This window comes from Trifolium pratense, linkage group LG2, assembly GCF_020283565.1.
Source record: "Trifolium pratense cultivar HEN17-A07 linkage group LG2, ARS_RC_1.1, whole genome shotgun sequence".
NCBI classification, from domain to species: domain Eukaryota; kingdom Viridiplantae; phylum Streptophyta; class Magnoliopsida; order Fabales; family Fabaceae; genus Trifolium; species Trifolium pratense.
Genome location: NC_060060.1, coordinates 13,545,567 through 13,567,524, shown reverse-complemented (window position 1 = coordinate 13,567,524; position 21,958 = coordinate 13,545,567). Strand labels below are relative to the sequence as shown.

General features: G+C 34.1%; 2 protein-coding genes across 4 annotated transcripts; one reads left to right on the top strand and one right to left on the bottom strand.

The window, feature by feature from the left end:
* The first annotated feature begins 5,993 nt into the window (after positions 1-5,993).
* LOC123905608 lies at positions 5,994-8,037 on the top strand. 2 transcript variants are annotated; one of them, XM_045955282.1, is made up of 5 exons: positions 5,994-6,075; positions 6,363-6,448; positions 6,943-7,032; positions 7,413-7,600; positions 7,723-8,037. In XM_045955282.1, the coding sequence occupies exons 2-5, from the start codon at positions 6,445-6,447 to the stop codon at positions 7,744-7,746; spliced, it is 306 nt and encodes a 101-aa protein (XP_045811238.1). In that variant the 5' UTR covers positions 5,994-6,075; positions 6,363-6,444; the 3' UTR covers positions 7,747-8,037. The 2 variants fall into 2 exon arrangements, with proteins under 2 accessions (XP_045811238.1, XP_045811239.1); XM_045955283.1 differs by lacking the exon at positions 5,994-6,075 and having other exon boundaries at positions 6,083-6,448; positions 7,413-7,481; positions 7,512-7,600.
* Positions 8,038-10,282: 2,245 nt separating this feature from the next.
* LOC123905607 (DNA-directed RNA polymerase II subunit RPB1) lies at positions 10,283-20,058 on the bottom strand. Of its 2 annotated transcripts, XM_045955280.1 has the most exons (15): positions 19,644-20,058; positions 19,223-19,486; positions 17,591-17,890; positions 17,337-17,495; positions 17,009-17,170; positions 16,661-16,881; positions 16,430-16,571; positions 16,010-16,345; positions 15,620-15,906; positions 15,119-15,377; positions 11,935-14,996; positions 11,548-11,619; positions 11,333-11,386; positions 11,133-11,239; positions 10,283-10,662 (listed from the first exon to the last, which is right to left on the bottom strand). In XM_045955280.1, exons 1-14 carry the CDS (start codon positions 19,725-19,727, stop codon positions 11,134-11,136), a joined length of 5,508 nt encoding a protein of 1,835 aa, XP_045811236.1. In that variant the 5' UTR covers positions 19,728-20,058; the 3' UTR covers positions 10,283-10,662; position 11,133. The 2 variants fall into 2 exon arrangements, with proteins under 2 accessions (XP_045811236.1, XP_045811237.1); XM_045955281.1 differs by lacking the exons at positions 19,223-19,486; positions 19,644-20,058 and adding an exon at positions 18,798-18,852.
* Positions 20,059-21,958: the final 1,900 nt, after the last annotated feature.

The following is a 21,958-nucleotide window of genomic DNA, read 5'->3' as shown; positions in this document are numbered from 1 at the left end:
GTTTGGACACAGAAATTTAGGCTTAATTAAATTTTAACATGACTTTTTTATACATATTTTTCAAAAATCTTAACGCAATGCCGTTGAATGGAAGGATACGTTGATATAAGTTAAAGTAGCAACAATGATCAGTTCATAAGGCATATTCTATGTTACTTTTTTTTGTTCATTTATGTCTTTTTGAGAAACTTGTACCGCTCAATCTATTGAAAATTTGAAAGAATAACACATTTTGAAGAAAAAACTAGGTCAAATATATGCGGAGGTCCTTTAATTTTTTTGGTAATACATAGGTCCTTAAGTTTTCAATTTATTGCACCGCTACCCTTCAAGTTATTCTCTGTTACAAAAACGGTGAAATAATTTACTAAAGTGGTAGTGAACGCTATGTTTTGGCTTCCAAATAAAAAAAACGACGTTTAGAGTGTGATCAATTTTGAAATATGGCGCTTTATTGACTCTAGTCATGATATGCTAGAAGGTGATCAAGAGGCTTCACACGAGAATATTTAAATATAGTTTTTGATTAATTAGACATGTGTTAGAACATATATTGTTACGTATTTTGATTGGTTAGACACGTGTGTTAAATTTTTGCTATGTGTTTCGGATGTTTAGGTTTATGTGACAACTTTAGTTGCAAAATTTTACTATGTTATGTATTATTACGGATCGAACTTTCGTTATCCATTAATTTAGTACATAGTTTTGTGTTTGAATATTACTCCCTCTGGTTCTTAATATAAGAAGAAGTTCACGTTTTAGATACATTGAAATATTGATGTATCTAGACTATAATATCAACTAGATACATTCAATATTTCAATGTATCTAAAAAGTGAATTTCTTCTTATATTAATGATCGGAGGGAGTATTTATTAAAAAAAGTTCAGTTTTAAAAAAATAGCGATGATTTCAAACCGACGCTATTTTAAAACAAAAAAATTTAATTGAACCACCTCGGTTTAAAACCGCTGCGAAAGGTTCAATTCAACTCGTTGTTCTTGCTTATTGCGACGATTTTAACCGACGCTAACATGTCTACAACAGTTTCTATGGAAGTTTGAAAAATCGTTAAATTTTGAAAAATCGTTGTAGGGTGTTTCAATGGTTTAGAACCGCTGCTAATCGTCAAATTTCTCGTAGTGGTAGTTTAATGAGATTAAAAATATAGTTTCTTAATTTAAATACACAAACAATCAATGTCAGATATTGTGTATAAGGCGTGTGAGTGTTTAAACACATAACACGCAAGAACGAAGCACAAAATAAACCCTAAATCCTAAACAATTATAGGAATAGGTGAAACGAGGTGTGACAAAATTAAATGTTTTATTTTTATAGACGATTTACAGGACATTGTTTCAACTATACCACAAGATTGTTCATTTACGATGCTTATATATTGTTGTTCATCTAATGCCATAATAGAAGGGGCAGAAGAAGTGATAAGAACTAGCACTGCGAACAATGTCGCAACAACTAGCAAAAAAACGCAAAACTGCTGATGAATACATCATTACAATTCGGTTATCCGTTCAACCAGGACTTTAAAGTTCTTGTTAGTTCTTGTCAAAGCGAAAAGATCATATGAGAATAGAACCATAGAATCTATGTTCTGGAAACATTGATGTCGACTGTCAGGAGAATGAATATAAAGTATCTAACAAAGCTCTTGTTGGGGAGATGACAAATGTTTATGTCAAGGATGAAAATAAAATGTCATTGAGTCTCTGTTGTTGACAAAATAGAATCAATCAAACGAGGTTGTTTTAAAATCCCATTTTAAATCTTAAACTATTGATGAAATACTAAATCCCATGTGTAGTATTGTAAAAGAAGCAAAAGAAGAGGATATTCTTCTGTTTATTTTTTGTGGTAATGGAGGTCGTATACAAAAGTATACATCCAAGTACAACAACAGTTCCGGTTGGATGGAATGTTTGGTGGCTGGAATCGGACCTAATAAAAAGAAAATTGTGTATATGTTCTATGTTGTGTTGTTATTATGAATGGGTAGAAGTAGTATATGAAGCAAAAACTGTGTATATGTTCTAAGTTGTGTTGTTTAAATCCATGTTTATATGTTCTATGTTGTGTTGTATCGCTCAATCTATTGAAAATTAATTTGAAAGAATAAGACACCTTGTTATGTATTTTGGTTGTTTAGACACGTGTGTTAAAATTTTGCTATATGTTTCGAATGTTTGGGTATATGTGACAACTTATGTTTTGTGTTTGAACATTAGTCATTAAGTAGAAAAAAAATAGCAAATAAACAGTTAATTGCAGCCAAAAAATGCTTGGCAAGATATTATAAAAAATAAAATAAAATAAATAGCGACAATTTCAAACCGACTAGTTCAAAATAAAAATTTTAATCGAGTGTTACTCAAGCTCTACAGCATGTTGAGTGGAAACGTGCAATGTCCGATGAATTTAACACTCCTATGAAGAATGCCGACACCAGGACACGCCTAATCTAATGAGTGTTCTTGCTTCATCTACTACTTTTACCCATTACATAATAACAACACAACATAGAACATATACCTGTTATGACAGTTTTCTTTCCATCAGGTCTGATTCCAGCCACCGAACATTTCATCCAGCCGAAACTGTTGTTGTATGTATACTCTTGTACGCGACCTCCATGACCACAGAAAACAAACAGAAGAATATCCTCTGCTTTTGCTTCTTTTATCATACTACACAGAGGATCTAGTATTTCATCAGCAGTTTGAGTACCGGTACGATCTACACCAACATCCGTTAACATTTGGACGTTTTCCCAGGGAAATCTGTGCTCGTTCACCAGAAACTCACTAAATCTACTTGCCGAATCAACACTAGCCCAACCAATGCGAGTGGATTTTAGCTCATTATGCTTGTACGTAAAAGCAACAATAAGTGCTTTTTTACGATAATCATCTACAACCTTTCTTTTTTGTTTGAACAAGCTATCCAGTTCGACCATTGAAGAGACTTTGAGAGATAATGGATGATTTAGGGGTTAAGGGTTTGTTTCGCGCCTTTAGATAGTTTTTTGATGCAAATGTTTGGTTGAGAGTTTGAAGGCAAAAAACGAATGTTACCCAGTCCAAACGTGATTTAATGTCGTTTGGGTATTTAAAATGAAATTGTTTTTTTATCCTCTAGAATTGAGTTTGACCTCGATTTATTACAATAGGAATTGTAACTTCCCCCTATTGCCCTTACAGTAGGAATTAATAAAAATAAATCTTTTTTGTCAAAAATTACCCCCTCCCCTTCAAAAAATAATTATATATTAAAGAAGAAAAGTTGCATTAAAAATCCCATTTTTTTATATATAAATCATATATAATTTTGTACCATCTATAAATAAATTAACAGAAAGCAAAAAAGAACGTAACAAACATGAAATTTATAGACACACTTATATAAAAATCATTTTGTAATTAGTGACCCTAAAAGTAATTTTGATCTAAATTATTCAAACAATATAAATTAGTGAAAATCACTTTTACTAATGTATCCAAACATAACTTTTGTTCAACTCACTTTTAACTAAACTTAATTCTCTCAAACTCAATTTTTTTCGCCGCCAAACCAAACACACACTTAGATAGTTAGATAAAGAAACTCTTTAGAATTTGGAATATAATTCTGGTCTTACTTATTTTTAATTTTTAAAAGTTTTGGTACTCATTTTAAAAGTTAATTTTTTAATCTCCTTATTTTAATTTTTTGTGACTTTTGGTCATTCACAAATTCAAACTAATTTTTTTTAAAATCCTTGCAAATTTCAACATTTAAATAAATAATTATATTTATTTTTAAATATACTAATGAACTAATAAATCAATGAGCTACCACCACACCGTCGACAAAGGCCGTCACATGTTATTATATGACACTAATTTAGGTAACAAAATCAATATAACTGTCAATAAATGTTTTTTTACGCAATTGTTAAGTAATTGTGACGTGCTTGGTTAATTGTTAAGTAATTGTTACTTGAGACCTAGATCCTTCACCACTTCCGTAATTTGTGCGCATAGGTTGAGAATTGTAGGTACGCTAATTCACGGCCTGCTCCAATAAATTTCTTCCAAGAAAGAAAAAAAATCTTCCAAGAAAGAGGCTCACTTTCGTAAAGGCATATCGTTTGGGCTTGATCGAATGCTGACCTTCGACATCAACTGAGCACGATATGATAACCACAGAGTTGCACGACCGTTACAAGATATATGCTAATACTCTGGTTGGCTCATAACTAGACAGGTGACGATCATGTACCTGCCTGAGCGGGTCCTTCGACGGTTCGATCATGTGTAGACCATTTCTCGCCATCCAGCTTAATCCGCAATTCCGCTCAGCACTAGGGAACATATTTCCTTTCATTACACCAAGTACATGGATCAGGTGTTGACGGAATAGCATGGAGGAGGTCTTCCTCTATATTCGTGGTACACTAGTACTGTGACTGGGTATATGAGGTGGTATTTTCAGATCTCACATTCCTACCTAAGGCCTCTGCCTCCAGGATATCCGTCATGGCTAGCTAATATGGAAGCCCTAGTACGTATAGGAGGATGCTAAGAGGGAGGGCTCGTTTGCTTCTAACTTTGTGAGATCTGATAGCTTGCGTCTTCACTGCTGCATAGTGGGGATTAACTAAAGGGCACCCATGCCCAACAAAATGTGCATAAAATGTCTTTGGCAGTCGTGTATGTCTTTCGTTAGCGGAGGATGAGTGTAGAGGGGGGGGGGACTCAGTAGTCTGGTTGATATTTATAATTGTTTTAGAATATTTTTATGGGTTAATATGTGTTTAGGTTGTTATATTAGTGAATTTTTATTTATCAATGATGGACTATGCAGTTATTTAGACGAAACTAATTAAAATAAAAACAACCAAAAAAAGTATAAAAAAAAAAAATCTCCATCAGAAAATAAAAATGGGGAGAAAGAGAGTTGTGATTTGCTTTTTGCATACCATGTTTCCCCCCTTTTATAGAAGTCTTCAAGCAATTCGATTGATTGAACTCTATTCATTGTCTCTCATGTGGCCAATCACATTTAGCCATGTGGCAATCAATTTTGACTCCATGTGAGACTATGTTTTTACATAGTCGACATTTTCGCATTGTGGAAAGCGAATTCTACTCGCATGGTAGAATACAAATGGGATTTTTTAAGTTTTTTCTAATTTTACACACCACATGCACATCCTAAGTAACGAGAGATAAATTTGGAATGTCAGTATGCGTGATTTTTGATAGACTGTCAACAAAAAAAAAACTTGTTCTCTTTTTTTGACCGAGCTAGATTTAATATGCTTGTACGATTTTTGGTGGGCCATAGGTAGGAGTGTTCGCCGTTCTGTTTGGATCGGTTTTGAGACCAAAATTCATCTGATCCAAAGCTAAAATTACTCGCATCTCGGTTAAGTTTTGGATGGCTGATTAAAAAAACCCGATCCAATTTTTTGTGGTTTAATTTGTATCGGTTTTTGGATATCCAAATTATAAATTAATTTTTTAAATTAAATATTATAAAGACACGGTAAAATAATATATTTGATGTAAATCGTAACATATAGTACGTTAAGAATTAATATTTTGCAATAATAATTATCAGTTATATTTAAAACCTATAACATATTAAAAAAATAGATTAAATTGAACAAAAACCTATAACATATTAAAAAAAAAATAGATTAACAAATAAATATTATTGAGAAATTAAAAACAATGTAATACTATCGTACTAATAAAAAGGTAAATAAGTATTAAAAAATAGGTATGCAGTTTAGTTATGTTTAGATCGGTTTTGAAAAATCAATACAAAATTCAATTCGATTCAACAGTTTTCACAAAATGACATTGAAACACATCAAAAAAATATTTGGTTTTTACGATTTTCGGTTTTTTTATCAGTTTACGATTTTTATTTGGATTGGTGGTGTGGCAGTATATTGAGCATTGGATGATATGAAGGGTCCAGATTCATTTGACTGCACCGACTGGATAGAAATGATGAATGCAGTGAATCCACATCTCTAGTTTTTGACTCCATTTCCCGTTGCTGGTTTGTTTTCTTCTTCGTTTTCTCCTCGTTCTTCATCGTTACGCGGTTTCAATCTTTATTTGCATATTTGCATAGAAATTGATTGTGTTTTGATGAATTTAAACCCTCAATCACACTAAATATATATATATATTTGAATCTGTTCTGTGATGGTTGGAAATATTGAGAAATTGAGATGGTTAGGGTTCTTGGTTTAAGTCGGTTTGGGGAGTTAGGGTTCTTTGTTAGGGCTACGATAAATTTTTTTGGTTTTTGCCGCTTATAAGAATTTTGTTCTTTCATATTAGTTGTGCAATCTGTTGGAATTTAAAGGAACTTTGCCACCGGCCGATTCTCTCATCAATCATTGTCGTGTCACAAGCACCACAAATGGGTAACTCAAATCACCTCCTTTTATTTTTATAAACTTGTATGTTTTTTTCTTGTTTCTTTTTTTATTTAATTGTTTATTCTCTTTATGTTATTGTCTGTATGTTTAAGATTGGGAAATTTAAAGTGAAAGTACGTTTTCTCATTGCTGTAATGTTATATTGCAGCATGATCCATGATCCATCTCTTATGATTTAGATATTGTCTTCAGAACCTTGTGAAGATACAATTTTTTTTGCTTTCGTGTTTTATGAAAATGCAGTCTCTTGATTGGGTGTTAATATATGCACATTAGTTGGTTATGTTTATCTTGCTATTGTTGCCAGACTTGGAAAGTTGAGCCTATTTTATTTTCTACTATTTTTTTGCTGCTTTGCCCGTCTTCTATTTTGTTTTTGGCGGTTTGGCTGTTGTGCATCGTCTTTTTCTATTTTAACTTTCTGCCATATTAAAATATCCTCACCCTTTGGTTTCTTATTTGATCAAAACAATGAACAGAAGTTGAAATTGAAAAGAAGCAAAGAGTAGAGAGTGTAGATGGAAAGCTTTATGTGGCAACCAGCCTCGCTGAGAAGCAAGAAGTAAGAAGTAAGTTTCTTTGCAGTTGAATTAATTTGCGCTTCATCCATTTGTTATGATTTAGATTTCGACTTCAGAACCATGTGAAGATACAATTATTTTTGCTTTCATGCAAAAGCAGGTTCTTGATATGGCGTTAATATATGGACATAAGTTGGTTATGTTTATCTTGCTATTGTTGCCAGACTAGGAAAATTGATCCCTTTTTGTTTTTTCGTTTTCTATCATTATTTTGTTGTTTTGTCTGTCTCCTATTATGTTTTTGGCGGTTTGATGTATGCATTTTGCTGTTGTGCCTTGTCTTTTTCATTTTTATCTGTCAGCCATATTAAAATATCCTCACCCTTTGGTTTCTTATTTGATCAAAATAATAAATAAATAATCAAAAGCTGCTAGGAAGCCCCATTCAAGAAACAAAGACAAAGAAGTTGCTAAGCCAGAAGACAAAAACGTAGAAGTTGATAAGCCAGAAGACAAAAACGTAGAAGTTGATAAGCCAGAAGACAAAAACGAGGCGTCTTCTGATTCTAGTGGTTTTGTGGAGTGGAAGATGTACATCTTTACCGCAGAGGAAGAGGCAAGTTTTTCTGAATATCTCAACACAAAGTTTTTGTGGCCTTTAGCAATGCTTTTGATATTCACAAATTTAGTTTCTATGTGAATATTTGATTTCTTTATTTTCAATCTCTAAATCATCAGGAGATGATCAGGAATCAGAAGTGATTCTGACATGGAGCCAGGAGATGATCAAAGAAGGGAGGACTAAGAAAGAAAAGCAGTTTTTAAAGTACTTTTGATTATAGGTTTGAATCATGTGTGTTAATGAGTTATGTTATGTGTAACCTCTGCTGTTCGCTCGAGAATTGTATTTTCTCTATTTAGAATACTTGTCGCTCAAGAAATGTATAATAGGAATATGGTCGGACGGGTTATTACCGTCTTAGAAAATTAAATAATAGTTTGAGCAAATCTTTGATTTGATTTAATTTATATTTTGTATACATATTCATTTAATTTTTTTTCAAAAAAAATTAAGTCATATAGAGACGTTGAATGCAACGTAAAAACAAGATATTGTCAGGTGGTCATTTACGTCTCAAAAAATTAATAAAATGAAGACCAAAATTTTAATTTTTTTATGTAGGGACAAAAAAATTCACTTAACTTTATTTACTTTTTTTTTGTTGTTCAAGTATCTTAGTAGCTTTTGTCAAACAAATACTCACTTTAAATTTGAAGAAGTTGAAAATTTAAAGTTCAAATTCCAGCCTAGTTAGAATGCGTAAAATGTATATAAATGGATATTAATTTTGGTATGTAAACCCAAATAAATTAAGATTTGAAAAGTACTTCCAACATATATATCCCATTGTGTCCAGAAAAAAACATATATATCCCATTAGATTTGATTTATAGAAAATGAGAATGAAAGAAGACAAAAACTCATGGGTGTGTTTGTTTTGAGAGAAGATGTGAAGTGAGAGTTAGCAAAGAAAGAAATTGGAGAGAGAGGTTGAATTTCTTATGTTTATGTTTGGTATGAAGAGAAATTGGAGAGAGAGTTAAAAAACCACGCACCCTGCTACTTTTTGTGGTCTTCTCTCAAGTGAGAAGAAAGGAGAAAAATACAAAATATATATCTATCATTCCATTACAGACGGGTCTGTTTTTTTAGCAAGAAATTGAGACGAGAGAGAGAGAGAGAGAAATATAAGAGAAAGAGGGAATTTCTTTTGTTTGGAGGAGCAGAGAAACAGGTGAGAAAGATAAAATTTTGTTGGGTCCCGCACTTTTTTTGTTCTCTCCAAACTTGAGAAAAAAGAAGAGAGAAAGCATTAGAATTTTCAACTTTTCCTTTTCAAAGAAATAATGTTTGTTTGTGTTAGTCATAATTTTTGTTTAGGAAATAAACAATTAATTGCAGCAAAAAAACTCAGCAAGATATTATAAAAAATAAAATAAATAGCGACGATTTCAAACCGACGATAGTTCAAAACAAATTTTTTAATTGAGTGCTACTCAACACGCAATGTCCGATGAATTTACCACTCCGATGAAGAATGCCACACAGTCTCTTGTTCCTCCACACTCCAAACATAATATCATTGGCAGCGAATGGGTGTTTCATTTAAAACGAATCAATTGCTCGATACAAGGCAAGGTTGACTACTAAAGGTTTTGATCAACCTCCGACATTGATTTTAAAGACACCTTTAGCCCGATCATTAAACCTCAAACAACTAAAATGGTTCTTACATGAAACTATATTTGAGGATGTCTATATGTCTCAACCTGCTCGTTTTGTTCATCAAAAAATTTCCAATCATGTTTGTAGCTTTGTTGGTTTATCATACGACTAGATGTTGCTTTTGATGTCAATAAATTAATTATCTCAATATATGCACCTACAACAGCTCACATGCAAACTCTAAAGTTGATTTTACGTTATCTCAAAAGTACCATTTCCCATGGTTTACATCAAATTAAGACTGCAGTTTAAATGTTGCAGCATTTTGCAATGCTAATTGGGGTAGAGATACTACTGATAAAAAAAATCAACTGAACCCAATGTCATTTCCTGATCTTGCACGAAGTAATCCATAGTTGCACATTCTTCTGCTAAAGCTAAGTACCGCACAATTGCCATTACAACTACTGAGATTCTATGCTTACGTGCTAATCCTATTGTTTGTGACTTAGTGGCAGCCAACCAACTACAAATTTCACACATTCCATTTAGTCATCAACTTGTTAACCTTCTCAAAAAGCCTCTTTCTTTCCGCATAACAATTTTTTGAAGTCCAATATTTGAGTCATTGAACCATCATCTTGTGAGGGCGTATAGGAGTGGTAGCTTAGTTTAATCTCATTCCTTGTATATTGGATAACTGTTATTAATTTGTTAGACTTGTTGATTTTAAAGCATATAGCCAAGGTTGTTACACAAGCTATGTTATGATGTACCGTGTATTATATATTCACCAATTGTGTATCAAATACATAAGCAATAAAATATATATTTTTCTCATCCTCATACTTGAATCAAGTTGAGTTGCAATCAGTTCAACTTTAACCAATTAAAATCTATTGAACCACCATTATCCTTAACTAGATTTGATTTGTCTTAAAAAAAAAAGTAAAGCTCAAATCTTGCTTGTTATGGAATATGTACATAGATAAGTAGTTCTCATTTTTCACAATAAAAGCTCATGTAGGAGAAAAGGCCAACCAGGCAACAACAAAACAACTGCGCCAAAAATACACAAAATCCATTTTTGACATTCAAGAAGGGTAACAATATGGGGGATTTACCATTTGTGTTTCAACTATGACCGGAAAATTGTTCATTCAACCTCCGTATCATAAACTTTAATTCAGACTTCATAGAAATGATTTATATAGTCGATATCATTCTTAACACTTTACATAGACATATTGAAACAAGAAAAAATGTTCAACTTACAATGCAAAACTTCAAATCAAACTTGACAGACTTCTGAAGATATTGTCAACAGAATCAAATCATATGTGATTAATACAAAGTAAACTAGCAGAAATCCTTCCCAGCAGAAGCTCAAGTCCAGTTTAGCATCAATCCGTCTGCACAATCACTCCCATCTCTCAAACAAATCAATCTGGCTGCACATTCACACCCATCTTAGATATTAGTCAAAGGGAGAGTGGGAAATGCCAAATATGTATAAATTGATGCTAAGCACATCTTATAAAAACTAGGTTAAATATCACATTCATTACGTGGATAATGCCAGCAATTCATATTTTTCTTTGACAGAATTAAGTGGTGAGTCAGCACTTTCCTACACTCTTCGTGCTGTTTATCATTACAGGCATTCCCATCCCCCCTAAAAAAAATCCCGAGATCTATTTATTCAAAATCGCTTACACAATCGTCTTCAATATTTAATTTGAAATTAAAGCAATATATAACAGACAGCATTTGCCAAATCTTCGTCAATACATTTCTGGCCAAAAGACCCTTTTCACAAGTTTAAAATGGGATGTAGACGGCAAATTAAGAGCATTTTCATCCAATAAGGAAGAAAAAAAAATTAACAGTCGTATGTTACTTCAGCAAACAAACAGCTCACCTCATTGAGTGCCAGGATCATCCTTGTTGTCATTTGTCTTTGGAGTGTACTGGCTGGTTGATGATGGTGAGTAACCAGGTTGACTTGGTGAGTAACCCGTACTGGGACTGCAAATAGAAAATTAACAAAAACAGAACACGCTCAGTTATATGCCTTCCATACCATTTAGCATTTTAAGAATCGCCTATGAATAAGCATACCTAAATTGCGGCGAACTTGGGCTATAGTCTGGGCTCGTACCAGAATTATATGGGCTACAAAAATGTACAAATATAAATAAGTAACAGACAAAAATTATATTTTGTCAAGTTTCAATAACAAATGAAAAAAATTCTTAATTCTAATACTGGTATTAGCATAGACGCTAGATAAGTTGTCCAAAGGCTTGACAGGATAATAGATGAAGTTCACTTACCTGCTGGGACTGTATGTTGGGCTCGATGGAGAATATGATGGAGATGTTGGTGAGTATGATGGAGACGTTGGGCTGGAAAAAAAAATATTAGGCATTTACTTGGTGTAAAGAATTACCACAAAAGAAAAATGCAATTGATATAAAGATAGGCCAGACTATATTCAGACTCAACAACCTAATCATTGAACAACATGGAAAATCCAAAGGCAATTAGCTTTTTATAATTGAATAATGTAGTGGTTCCTCTTCAAACCAAAGTAGTTGACTAAAAAGTGAAAGAAACAAGTTCCAAGTTTTTGGGAAATCTTTTAAGCATTTATAGGTTCCATTCATAATATCACATTGGTGCTAAAAAAAATACTATAAATATCCCAGAGAATGACTCACCTATAGCTTGGAGACGTAGGACTATATGGACTTGATGGAGACAATCTTGGACTGCTTGGAGAATATGCCAATGAAGGACTATACTTTGCAGATTGTGGGTTGTAACTTGGGGAAGTAGGACTATAGGATGGCGAAGTTGGACTGTATGATGGAGATGTGGGGCTATACCCAGGAGAGGTGGGGCTATAAGCAGGTGATGTAGGACTATATGACGGAGAAGTGGGGCTGTAGGAAGGTGAAGTGGGGCTATAGGATGGTGAAGTTGGACTGTAGGAAGGTGAAGTGGGGCTGTATGATGGAGAAGTTGGACTGTAAGCAGGTGAAGTGGGGCTGTAGGCCGGTGAAGTTGGGCTATAAGCAGGTGAAGTTGGGCTGTAGCTGGGAGATGTAGGGCTGTAGCTGGGAGAAGTTGGGCTATAGCTGGGTGAGGTGGGGCTGTAGCTGGGTGATGTGGGAGAGTAGGAAGGACTTGTAGGTGAATAAGCTGGGCTTGTAGGACTATATCCTGGAGAGCTAGGACTGTATGTTGGAGAGGTAGGACTGTACCCAGGTGATGTAGGGCTGTATCCAGGAGATGTAGGGCTGTACCCAGGTGAAGTGGGGCTGTATCCAGGGGATGATGGACTATAGCCTGGTGATGATGGACTGTAACCAGGAGATGAAGTAGGAGAAAATGCCATACCACCAACATATGGTGAAAACTGTGCATCATTAGTAGGAGACAGCCGGAGATTTGGGCTCAACAGATAACTTGGAGACATCAAGCCTTCACGATATGGAGTAGCAGATATTGGGGAATGACCAGGTGTCATGCCATAATCAAGACCTTCCATATAGCTAGGTAGCTGGAGCTCAATGGCATTCTTTAGCATCTCATCATTAAGTAACAGGGCACATTCACCAGTGCCAATGGGGGCTAGTTGACCTAACATAATATTTTCTGTTACACCCCTCAAGTAATCTGTCTCGGCATATACCGCAGCATCAAGGAGAATATCAACGGTCTCTTCAAATGAGCACCTCATCATTGGGCCAGTTTCATTCCTGTTGATACCATGGCGTGTAATTGCCATCAAATGTCCACGATAAGTCATGGTATCACAAAGAATAGCCAGGTGCCTGTAATTGACGTAAGACCCGTCAAATGAAATGACAACACGCAATTCATCCAGCAGAGACCGCCGAACTGCCTCGATACCAAGAACTTCAATAACTTCAATCAAGTGGTTGCTTGTGGTCCTTCTTGCATCAACATCTTCATGGCACATTACAGCTAAAAGGTTGACACCTTCGGTATCAAGCATCCATTCCTCATGAGGCTTAAAACCTTCATTCTCATCAAACTTCTGAATTTTCGTATTTTTTATGAAAACTTTGTTGATATCTGGAATACCTCGTAAGGTCATTTCAGTCAGCATGTTGCTTTCTATTTTCTTTAAAAATACATCATCTTCAGCAGATTCATCCTGAATGTCTCCCTTGGGCGCTTCATCATTCATAATGCGGATTCGAAGTATAAGTTTTTCAGCATTGTCATCATTAAATATGCATGTCAAATCATCATCAAATTCAAGGTTGATCTTCTCAGCAATGTCAGCCATACTCAACTTCTTATCCACCATCATTTCACGATTCAGCTCAATGCGAAGCAACCAAGGTGAGATTTTTTCAAGAGCAACTTCTTCATCGGGCATTTCATAGTAAGACTTGACAAAATCAACATCCTCTTCTATTATAGTACCCATTGGGTCCGGATCATACCACACCTCTGTGGCTTGAGTCACACTCCGGAGAGTGGTATATTCTAAAGCACACTGCACACTCTTGGCTCTCTCTTTTGTCTTACAAACCTCAGGTTTCAGATACACAGACAGAGAAGGTGTCTTGATTCTCTTGGCAACATTAATAATTTCCCTTAACCTAGGAACACCAAGTGTAACGTTCTTAGCACTGACACCAGCATAATGGAAAGTGTTGAGAGTCATCTGAGTAGCAGGTTCACCAATTGATTGCGCTGCCACACAACCAATCATTTCCCCAGAGGCCACAAGTGATTGCAAGAACCTTGATTCTATTTCTCCCACTACCCATTCGAATGCCTCACGAGAAAGCCTGTACTCCTCCAAGACTCTTTTACTGGCAAAAGTGCTACGAAGCAGAATGTTGAACAGGAGAGTGGCATTTTTCTGAGCTTCTTGACTTAAAAGGTCTTCCCCAGGAACTACTCTAAGTCGCTCCTGGAGCTTATCAATAGCTTCCACGATTTCCATTGGATGCATATCAGAAGGTCTTCTGAAGTCAACCTTAAAGGTCTTCTGTGCATTCCAGATAAGCCTCTTAAGGTTGACAGGTAGTGGCAGAGAACTGTCACCAGTAGTGGCTATCTCAGTTGCAAGTTGAAACCTGTCAGCATCAAGCTTTTGAACTTCCGCCTCAAACACATTCCGGAACTCTCTAATTGTTTTCAAGTCTTCTACAGGTTCTTCAAGCATGTAAGTAGGCTTCCAGTTTTCATCATCAAATTCATACCTAAAAGCCCTATCAAAATCTGTTTTTTTCATTTTCAGTGAATCCAGTTTCTGCGTTTCTATCCAAACAGCATCCATACCATCTTCACCATAGAGAAATTGGATAACATCTCCCAAAGAATTCCTAACTGTGCCATCATATTTAACCATGATGTCCTCCATAGCCTTTACAAGCCGCCTCTGAATGTACCCGGTTTCTGAGGTCTTCACTGCAGTATCAATAAGACCTTCCCTACCACCCATAGCATGGAAAAAAAACTCTTGAGGGGTCAGTCCACGGAGATATGAGTTCTCCACAAACCCACGACTCTCAGGCCCATAATCATCTTTTGTAAAGTGGGGCAATGTCCGATCTATGAACCCAAATGGAATTCGTTTACCCTCAACATTCTGTTGGCCCACACAAGCAGTCATCTGAGATATGTTAATGAAACTTCCCTTGGAACCAGCTGTGACCATGGCTTTCAGATTATTGCTTTCAGATAAACTTTTTTGGGCACTATTTCCAGCATCATCACGAGCTCTATTCAGAGTCTAAAATTATCAAATATCATAGAACATCAGATTCATCCAAAAGAAGTTTCCAATAAATATAACAGTGACATCTGTTTCAAAAATAATAAATATAACAGTGACAAGAAATCTCATGTAAGTACCTGATTAACTCTATTTTCAAATGAATCCATCATTGTCCGACCAGGTTCAGCCTCCAATTTCTTTTCCTGAGCTTCCCGGATGAGTTGTTTCACTTTATCCTTAGCCTGTGAAATAGTCTGATTAATAGTCTCCATGGTTGAGGCATCAGCAATTGTATCACCAATTCCAATGCTAAAAGCATTCTGTAGAAGCCAGTAGTTTACAAGCCACTGAGTATGGCCAAGAAATTTGCGAGCAGCATCAGGGCCAACCTCTTCCCTGTATTCATGTACACATTCAGTAGGAAGAACAAAGAAGAAAGGAGCTGATAACAACAGTTGTCACAGCCAATCAAATTTACAATAATAATAATAATAATATGAAATTGTTTATCTAACTCAAATGAGAGTTCACAGTTTGAGTCAACAGAATAAATTCCTCTATCAATTAATAGAGATTGTAATAATAATCTAATTCTGTTGGTAATTTCAAGTGGAAATATATATGCCGGAGCTGCATACCAAATGACATGAATGAGACTTCCAGTGCCTGTTCCTAATGTCTTTTTGCAAAGAGTACCGGTAAGTAGTTCTCCCTTTTCAATTCTGACCATTGTATCTCCAGGGGTTATGGGTCCCCCTTCGCTCTCATTGTGCCAGCTAGAATATCTAATTAGATTTATCTGCTTAGGAATAATCAGATTGAAAACTTGTTTCCCAGTCCACAGTGGTTCTGGTTTCAATATTGTAGGAGCAGGCACTTTCCCATCAAAATCTTCCCACCACATCAATATATTCATAAAGACATCCTGCAAAAGGAAAGGAAAAAGAAAGAAAAAAAAAATCTAAGCGGCTTGTACAAGAACTTAAACTGAGGTAAACTGAAATAATAAAAAATTCACTTGATATAACCTTTGAAATGAATGTATCTCTCTTGGTGATTTTTCTGCATCCTAAAAGTGAATCTTGGACAATTCCCATGACTGGCCTGTTTGACTGAGGTGACACAATGCATTTAGGCACCATCATCAGCTCCAACACCTCAGCTCTGGTTTCAAATGACTGAGGAACATGCATATTCATTTCATCGCCATCAAAATCAGCATTATATGGTGAGGTAACCGACAAGTTAAGCCGAAAAGTAGAATAAGGCATGATTTTGATTCGGTGCCCCATTATAGACATCTTATGAAGACTAGGCTGCCGATTGAAGAGAACAAAGTCTCCGTCATTCAAATGACGCTCCACCTAAAACCATAACATCAAGAGCTGTTAGAAGGCTGAGTGAAAAACTTCAAAAAAATAAAATAAATCATTGCTTAAAAACAATGCCTTGTATCCAAGCTCCAAATGGTGATCGCTACTTTTCTTCAAATATCTGAGATCAAGCCTTTGCCCATCATCACGAATAATATACTTGGCACCAGTTTTTCCAGGTGGAGGATGGGGTCCATACTCAACAAGTTCCTTCAATCTGTATTTTTCATTTAGAATATTATTTTGTTAAATTAATTGAAAACATATTAGGAGACAAGCAACTGATAATTCATATCCAAATGACACCTTTCAATGTTGTAAGGAGTCACAGTCTCAGGGTATGTAAGATTCAGAGCAATACTCCATGGCACTCCCAATTGATCGATATTGATGGTTGGATCTGGTGTGATTACTGTTCGAGCAGAAAAATCAACTCTTTTTCCCATCAAGTTGCCTCTAATACGGCCTTCTTTTGCTTTAAGCCTGCTACATATTGATTTGATCGGCCTTCCCGATCTTTGAGTAGCCTGTGAAAATAAATAATTACATAAAAAATACTATGCCAATTATGAATAATTAAAAATCAATGAAGATTATAACAAGCAAAGCAAATATCAGTGTTAAATTTAATGCCAGCGTCCAAAACAAGTATACCCTTGGCAATCCAGGTAACTCATTATCAAAATACGTGGCTATATGAAACTGCAACAGCTGAGCAAACTCTGAAATAATATGTGCAGGAGAACCATTCCTCTCCTGTCTCTTCAGATTCTCATTGTGCCTGATGATCATGGCCAACTGATGAGTTAAATCATCCTACAAGCAAAAGAGACAAAATATCAGTATTGAAATAAAACGTCATTAAAATTACAGCTGAGAAAGTTATGAGTCGAAGTAATCAGTATCAAAAGATAATGAAATGAAAAAAGAGCAAAGCTTGGAAAAATCAAGAATACGTGAAACAGTCTATGGAAACACTTGCCTCGCTCCTGGAAGATGTGTCCATCATTACAGAAGGTCTCACAGGTGGAGGAGGAATTGGGAGAACTTGTAAAATCAACCAGTCAGGACGGGCATACTTAGGATTCAAGCCTAACAACTGGCAGTCCTCGTCACTAATCCTTTTCAGAACACCGAGAACCTTCAACGGACATAACAAGTCACCAACTATGTTAATTTCTGTAACAATGAACATAGAAGTGTTCATACCAGAAATCCATAATCTAAATCAATTACCCTTTCTGCGGAAAGAGTCTGTTTCCTTTCTACGGGTTCAGGAAGCTGTTCCTGATCATCACTCTTCTTCCGTTGAGCTTTATACTCCGCAATCATTTTCATCCCCTCAATTGTTATCTTTGGTTGCTGAGCACCACAGCCACCTCGGCTCTTCTTAACTGGCTCCTCGGTATCTTGACCAGGAAGGTCAATGTCATCACCACCTTCACACTTTGTTTTGTTTTTGCAAGCATCCAAGATCTTTCTTAGCCTATTTTTGGGATTCTTGATCCTTAGAGCCTGCTTAAACTTATGATCACTCTGCACAAAAGACAACCAAACACATAATAAAATATTCAGTATCAAAGCACACAGCATATAATAAAAAGAAGCATCTAAGTTCCTTTCTATTATTTGACCGTTAAAATCGAGATTTTACACAAAATTGGTAACGTAAATCGTGGAATCATAAAATTGTAACATTAATAGTAAGATATACAAATTCATAAAACTCAGATATAATATTAAATAGCATTAGTAAGATAAAGAAACCTTATATCACTTAAAATACTTGTATCAATTTAAATTCATAAGCATAGTTCAAAACTAAGAATTGAAGCTTTCCAACTAAATTCATAAGCATAGTTCAGAACTAAGATTTTACACAAAATTGGTAACATAAATCGTGGAATCGTAAAACTGTAACATTAATAGTAAGATATACAAATTCATAAAACTCGTATATATGCATATATTAAATAGCATTAGTAAGACAAAGAAACCTTATATCACTTAAAATACTTGTATGAATTTAAATTCATAAGCATAGTTCACAACTAAGAATTGAACCTTTACAACTAAATTCATAACCATAGTTCACAACTAAGATTTTACACAAAATTGGTAACGTAAATCATGGATTCGTCAAATTGTAACATTAATAATAAGATATACAAATTCATATAACTCGTATATATGCATATTAAATAGCATTAGTAAGACAAAGAAAACCTTATATCACTTTCAATACTTTTATAAATTTAAATTCATGAGCATAGTTCACAACTAAGAACTGAAGCTTTCCAAAAGTTTTCTCAAACAAATCTTACAAGTGCTTACGTAATAAACTCAAATAAATCGATCCAAACAGACCCTATATACAACTAATCAAATTAATATTATTCAACACATGTTCCCTAACTACGCGCAAAAACAATATCAAAAGTACCTCATCAGCAAGAATCTTAGAGCAGTTAAAGCAAACACAACGCATTATAGAGAGAACGTAAATCGTGGAATCGTAAAATTGTAACATTAATAGTAAGATATACAAATTTATAAAACTCGTATCATGTATGCATATTAAATAGCATTAGTAAGACAAAGAAAACCTTATATCACTTGAAATACTTGTATGAATTTAAATTCTTAAGCATAGTTCACAACTAAGAATTGAAGCTTTCCAAAAGTTTTCTCAAACAATCTTACAAGTGCTTACGTCAGTAGATAAACTCAACAATCTTAAAAGTGCTTACGTCAGTAGATAAACTCAGAATAAATCAATCCAAACAGACCATATATACAACTAATCAAGTTAATATTATTCAACACACATTCCCTAACTACTTCGCGCGAAAATGACATCAAAAGTACCTCATCAGCAAGAATCTTTGAGCAGTTAAAGCAAACACAACGCATTATAGAGAGAACAGTCTTCAAAAATCCAATATGAAACATAGGTTTTGCAAGCTCCAAGTAACCAAAATGACCAGGACATTCAGCCATACTAGCAGTACAAGTTTCACATTTCATTTTCCTATCAATAGTTCCAAGTCTAGGATCACTTAATCCTCCAATTTTCGGCTTCCCTCGTTCCGTCGTTTCTCCATGCTCAATTTGCACTACAGCCATTTGCCTCTGAAAATCAATCAATCAATCAACTATCAATTCTTTCACAAACATGATAACTTACAACTTACAATGCTTCAATTCAACTATTCTATTCATATTCAATAATCATATCCAACAATCTACGAAAGAAGATGAAATTATTATCGAGGATTAAGAAAATTACGATCTCGTCGGGACTCAGTATTCCGAACTGAACCATGCGGACTTTGGAGACCTCCGCCGGAGAGAAAGGAAACCGAATATCCATGGCGGTGACGAAGTTCTAGGGTTTCGGAGTGAATAATGGATTAACAGAAAAAATTCAAATTAAAATTGATATATGGTAATTGAAGTAGTGTTAATTCAAATTTTGAGGTTTAGTTTGAGTTTTTATGAGTGTATGAAGAGATCGGCGAAGAACCTCTCTGGTTTGAGGAATTCTCCTCTCGATGTAAAGAATGAATCAGAGCCCTATGCTCTTATTTATAGGCAGTATCGTGCGCCGTTTTTGCTATCGTGCTAATGTTGCAAACTTAACGCGATCAAGATCAAATATACGGTTACGATTGTGGGCCTTCGTTTTCAGGGTTCGGATCCACACTCTATCTCATTTGGCTACTTAAATTTCTTTTCAAGTATTTTTAGTAAAAAATAAGCAATATTGATTGATATAAATATTATATATAACAAAATATTAGTAGTTTTTATTTTGGATCAGGATGGAAAAAAGAAAGAAAAGGAAATGAGATAAATTAGATTCTCAGCCTGATTGTCCTTAAGGTATATAAGAGATAATACATTGACAAATTTATCTCCTGATCTTGAGGGTAGGCAATGAGTGTCATAATCTAAGACTCATTATTTTTAGGGTCCAATTTTTTATATCTATACTTACTAATCTATGAAAATGATAAATGAGTTGGAATGAATTTTTCATTATACTTATTTTATCCTTGACTTAGTTTCACAACTTCCATTAACTAATCAGTTATCTACAATATATTAAAAGAAGATACATATGAAATCACCAATTTGCCCCTATTTCATTTTTTGACACATAATCATTTTCAAGGGTATTTTGTGTCTTTATTAAAAAATGTTAGTAGAAAAATGCTAAAAAATTTCTAACATTTCTCAGCAAGATTTGAGCCCTTAACCTTTTAGTTACACTCCTTATTATATTTACCACTAAGCCATATGAATTAATTTGTTATATTTTTGGAACTATCTACAATATATTAAAAGAAGATACATATGAAATCACCAATTTTCCCCTATTTCATTTTTTGACACATAATCATTTTCAAGGGTATTTTGTGTCTTTATTAAAAAAAGTCAGTAGAAAAATGCTAAAAAATTTCTAACATTTCTCAGCAGGATTTGAGCCCTTAACCTTTTAGTTACACTCCTTATTATATTTACCAATAAGCCATATGAATTAATTTGTTATATTTTTGGAACCATCTATAATATATTAAAAGAAGATACATATGAAATCACCAATTTTCCCCTATTTCATTTTTTGACACATAATCATTTTCAAGGGTATTTTGTGTCTTTATTAAAAAAAGTTAGTCGAAAAATACTAAAAAAATTCTAACATTTCTCAGCAGGATTTGAACCCTTAACCTTTTAGTTACACTCCTTATTATATTTATCACTAAGCCATATGAATTAATTTGTTATATTTTTGGAACCATCTACAATATATTAAAAGAAGAAATCACCAATTTGCCCCTATTTCATTTTTTGACACATAATCATTTTCAAGGGTATTTTGTGTCTTTATTAAAAAAAGTTAGTAGAAAAATGCTAAAACATTTCTAACATTTCTCAGCAAGATTTGAGCCCTTAAACTTTTAGTTACACTTCTTATTATATTTACTACTAAGCCATATGAATTAATTTGTTATATTTTTGGAACCAATATGAGTTAAATACCCAATTATAACCATAAAACTCCACTTTATTTGTTACTTCTCCCACGATTTTTTTTTTTTATCTAAAACTCCAATTTTTTGCATGTAACCCAAATTCAAATTACCTCATTTTATACAAATTCAATTTTTTTATTAAACAAAAATCAATTAACTAAGCATCGATAAATCCTATACAATCTACTATATAGGCGAATTAATATATGCGGTATTAATTTTCTTTTACTTACTCAATTTAAAATGTTTCTTTACCTTAAAAAAATAAAATAAATAACATATAGAAATCCACATAAAATTAATAATTATGACCGATGAATGAATATAATGACTCATCTACAATATATGAAAAGAAGATACATATTTTTTTGAAGGAAAAAAGAAGATACATATCAATTAACTGGGCATCGATAAATCCTATACAATCTACTATATAGGCGAATTAATATATGCAGTATTAATTTTGTTTTGCTTACTCAATTTAAAACGTTTCTTTACCTTAAAAAAAATAAAATAAATAACATATAGAAATCCGCATAAAATTAATAATTATGACCGATGAATG

Bases quoted from the DNA above. Each gene is read 5' to 3' on its own strand.
- LOC123905608 (XM_045955282.1), top strand. The intron at 7,033-7,412 runs GTAAGTTTCTTT...AATAATCAAAAG, and splicing joins TGAGAAGCAAGAAGTAAGAA to CTGCTAGGAAGCCCCATTCA. The intron at 7,601-7,722 runs GCAAGTTTTTCT...CTAAATCATCAG, and splicing joins TCTTTACCGCAGAGGAAGAG to GAGATGATCAGGAATCAGAA.
- LOC123905607 (XM_045955280.1), bottom strand. From the start codon at position 19,727: ATGGATATTCGGTTTCCTTTCTCTCCGGCGGAGGTCTCCAAAGTCCGC. The intron at 16,882-17,008 runs GTATACTTGTTT...TTATTTTCACAG, and splicing joins AGTTACCTGGATTGCCAAGG to GCTACTCAAAGATCGGGAAG. The intron at 11,387-11,547 runs GTAAGTGAACTT...ACATTTTTGTAG, and splicing joins CCAACATACAGTCCCAGCAG to CCCATATAATTCTGGTACGA.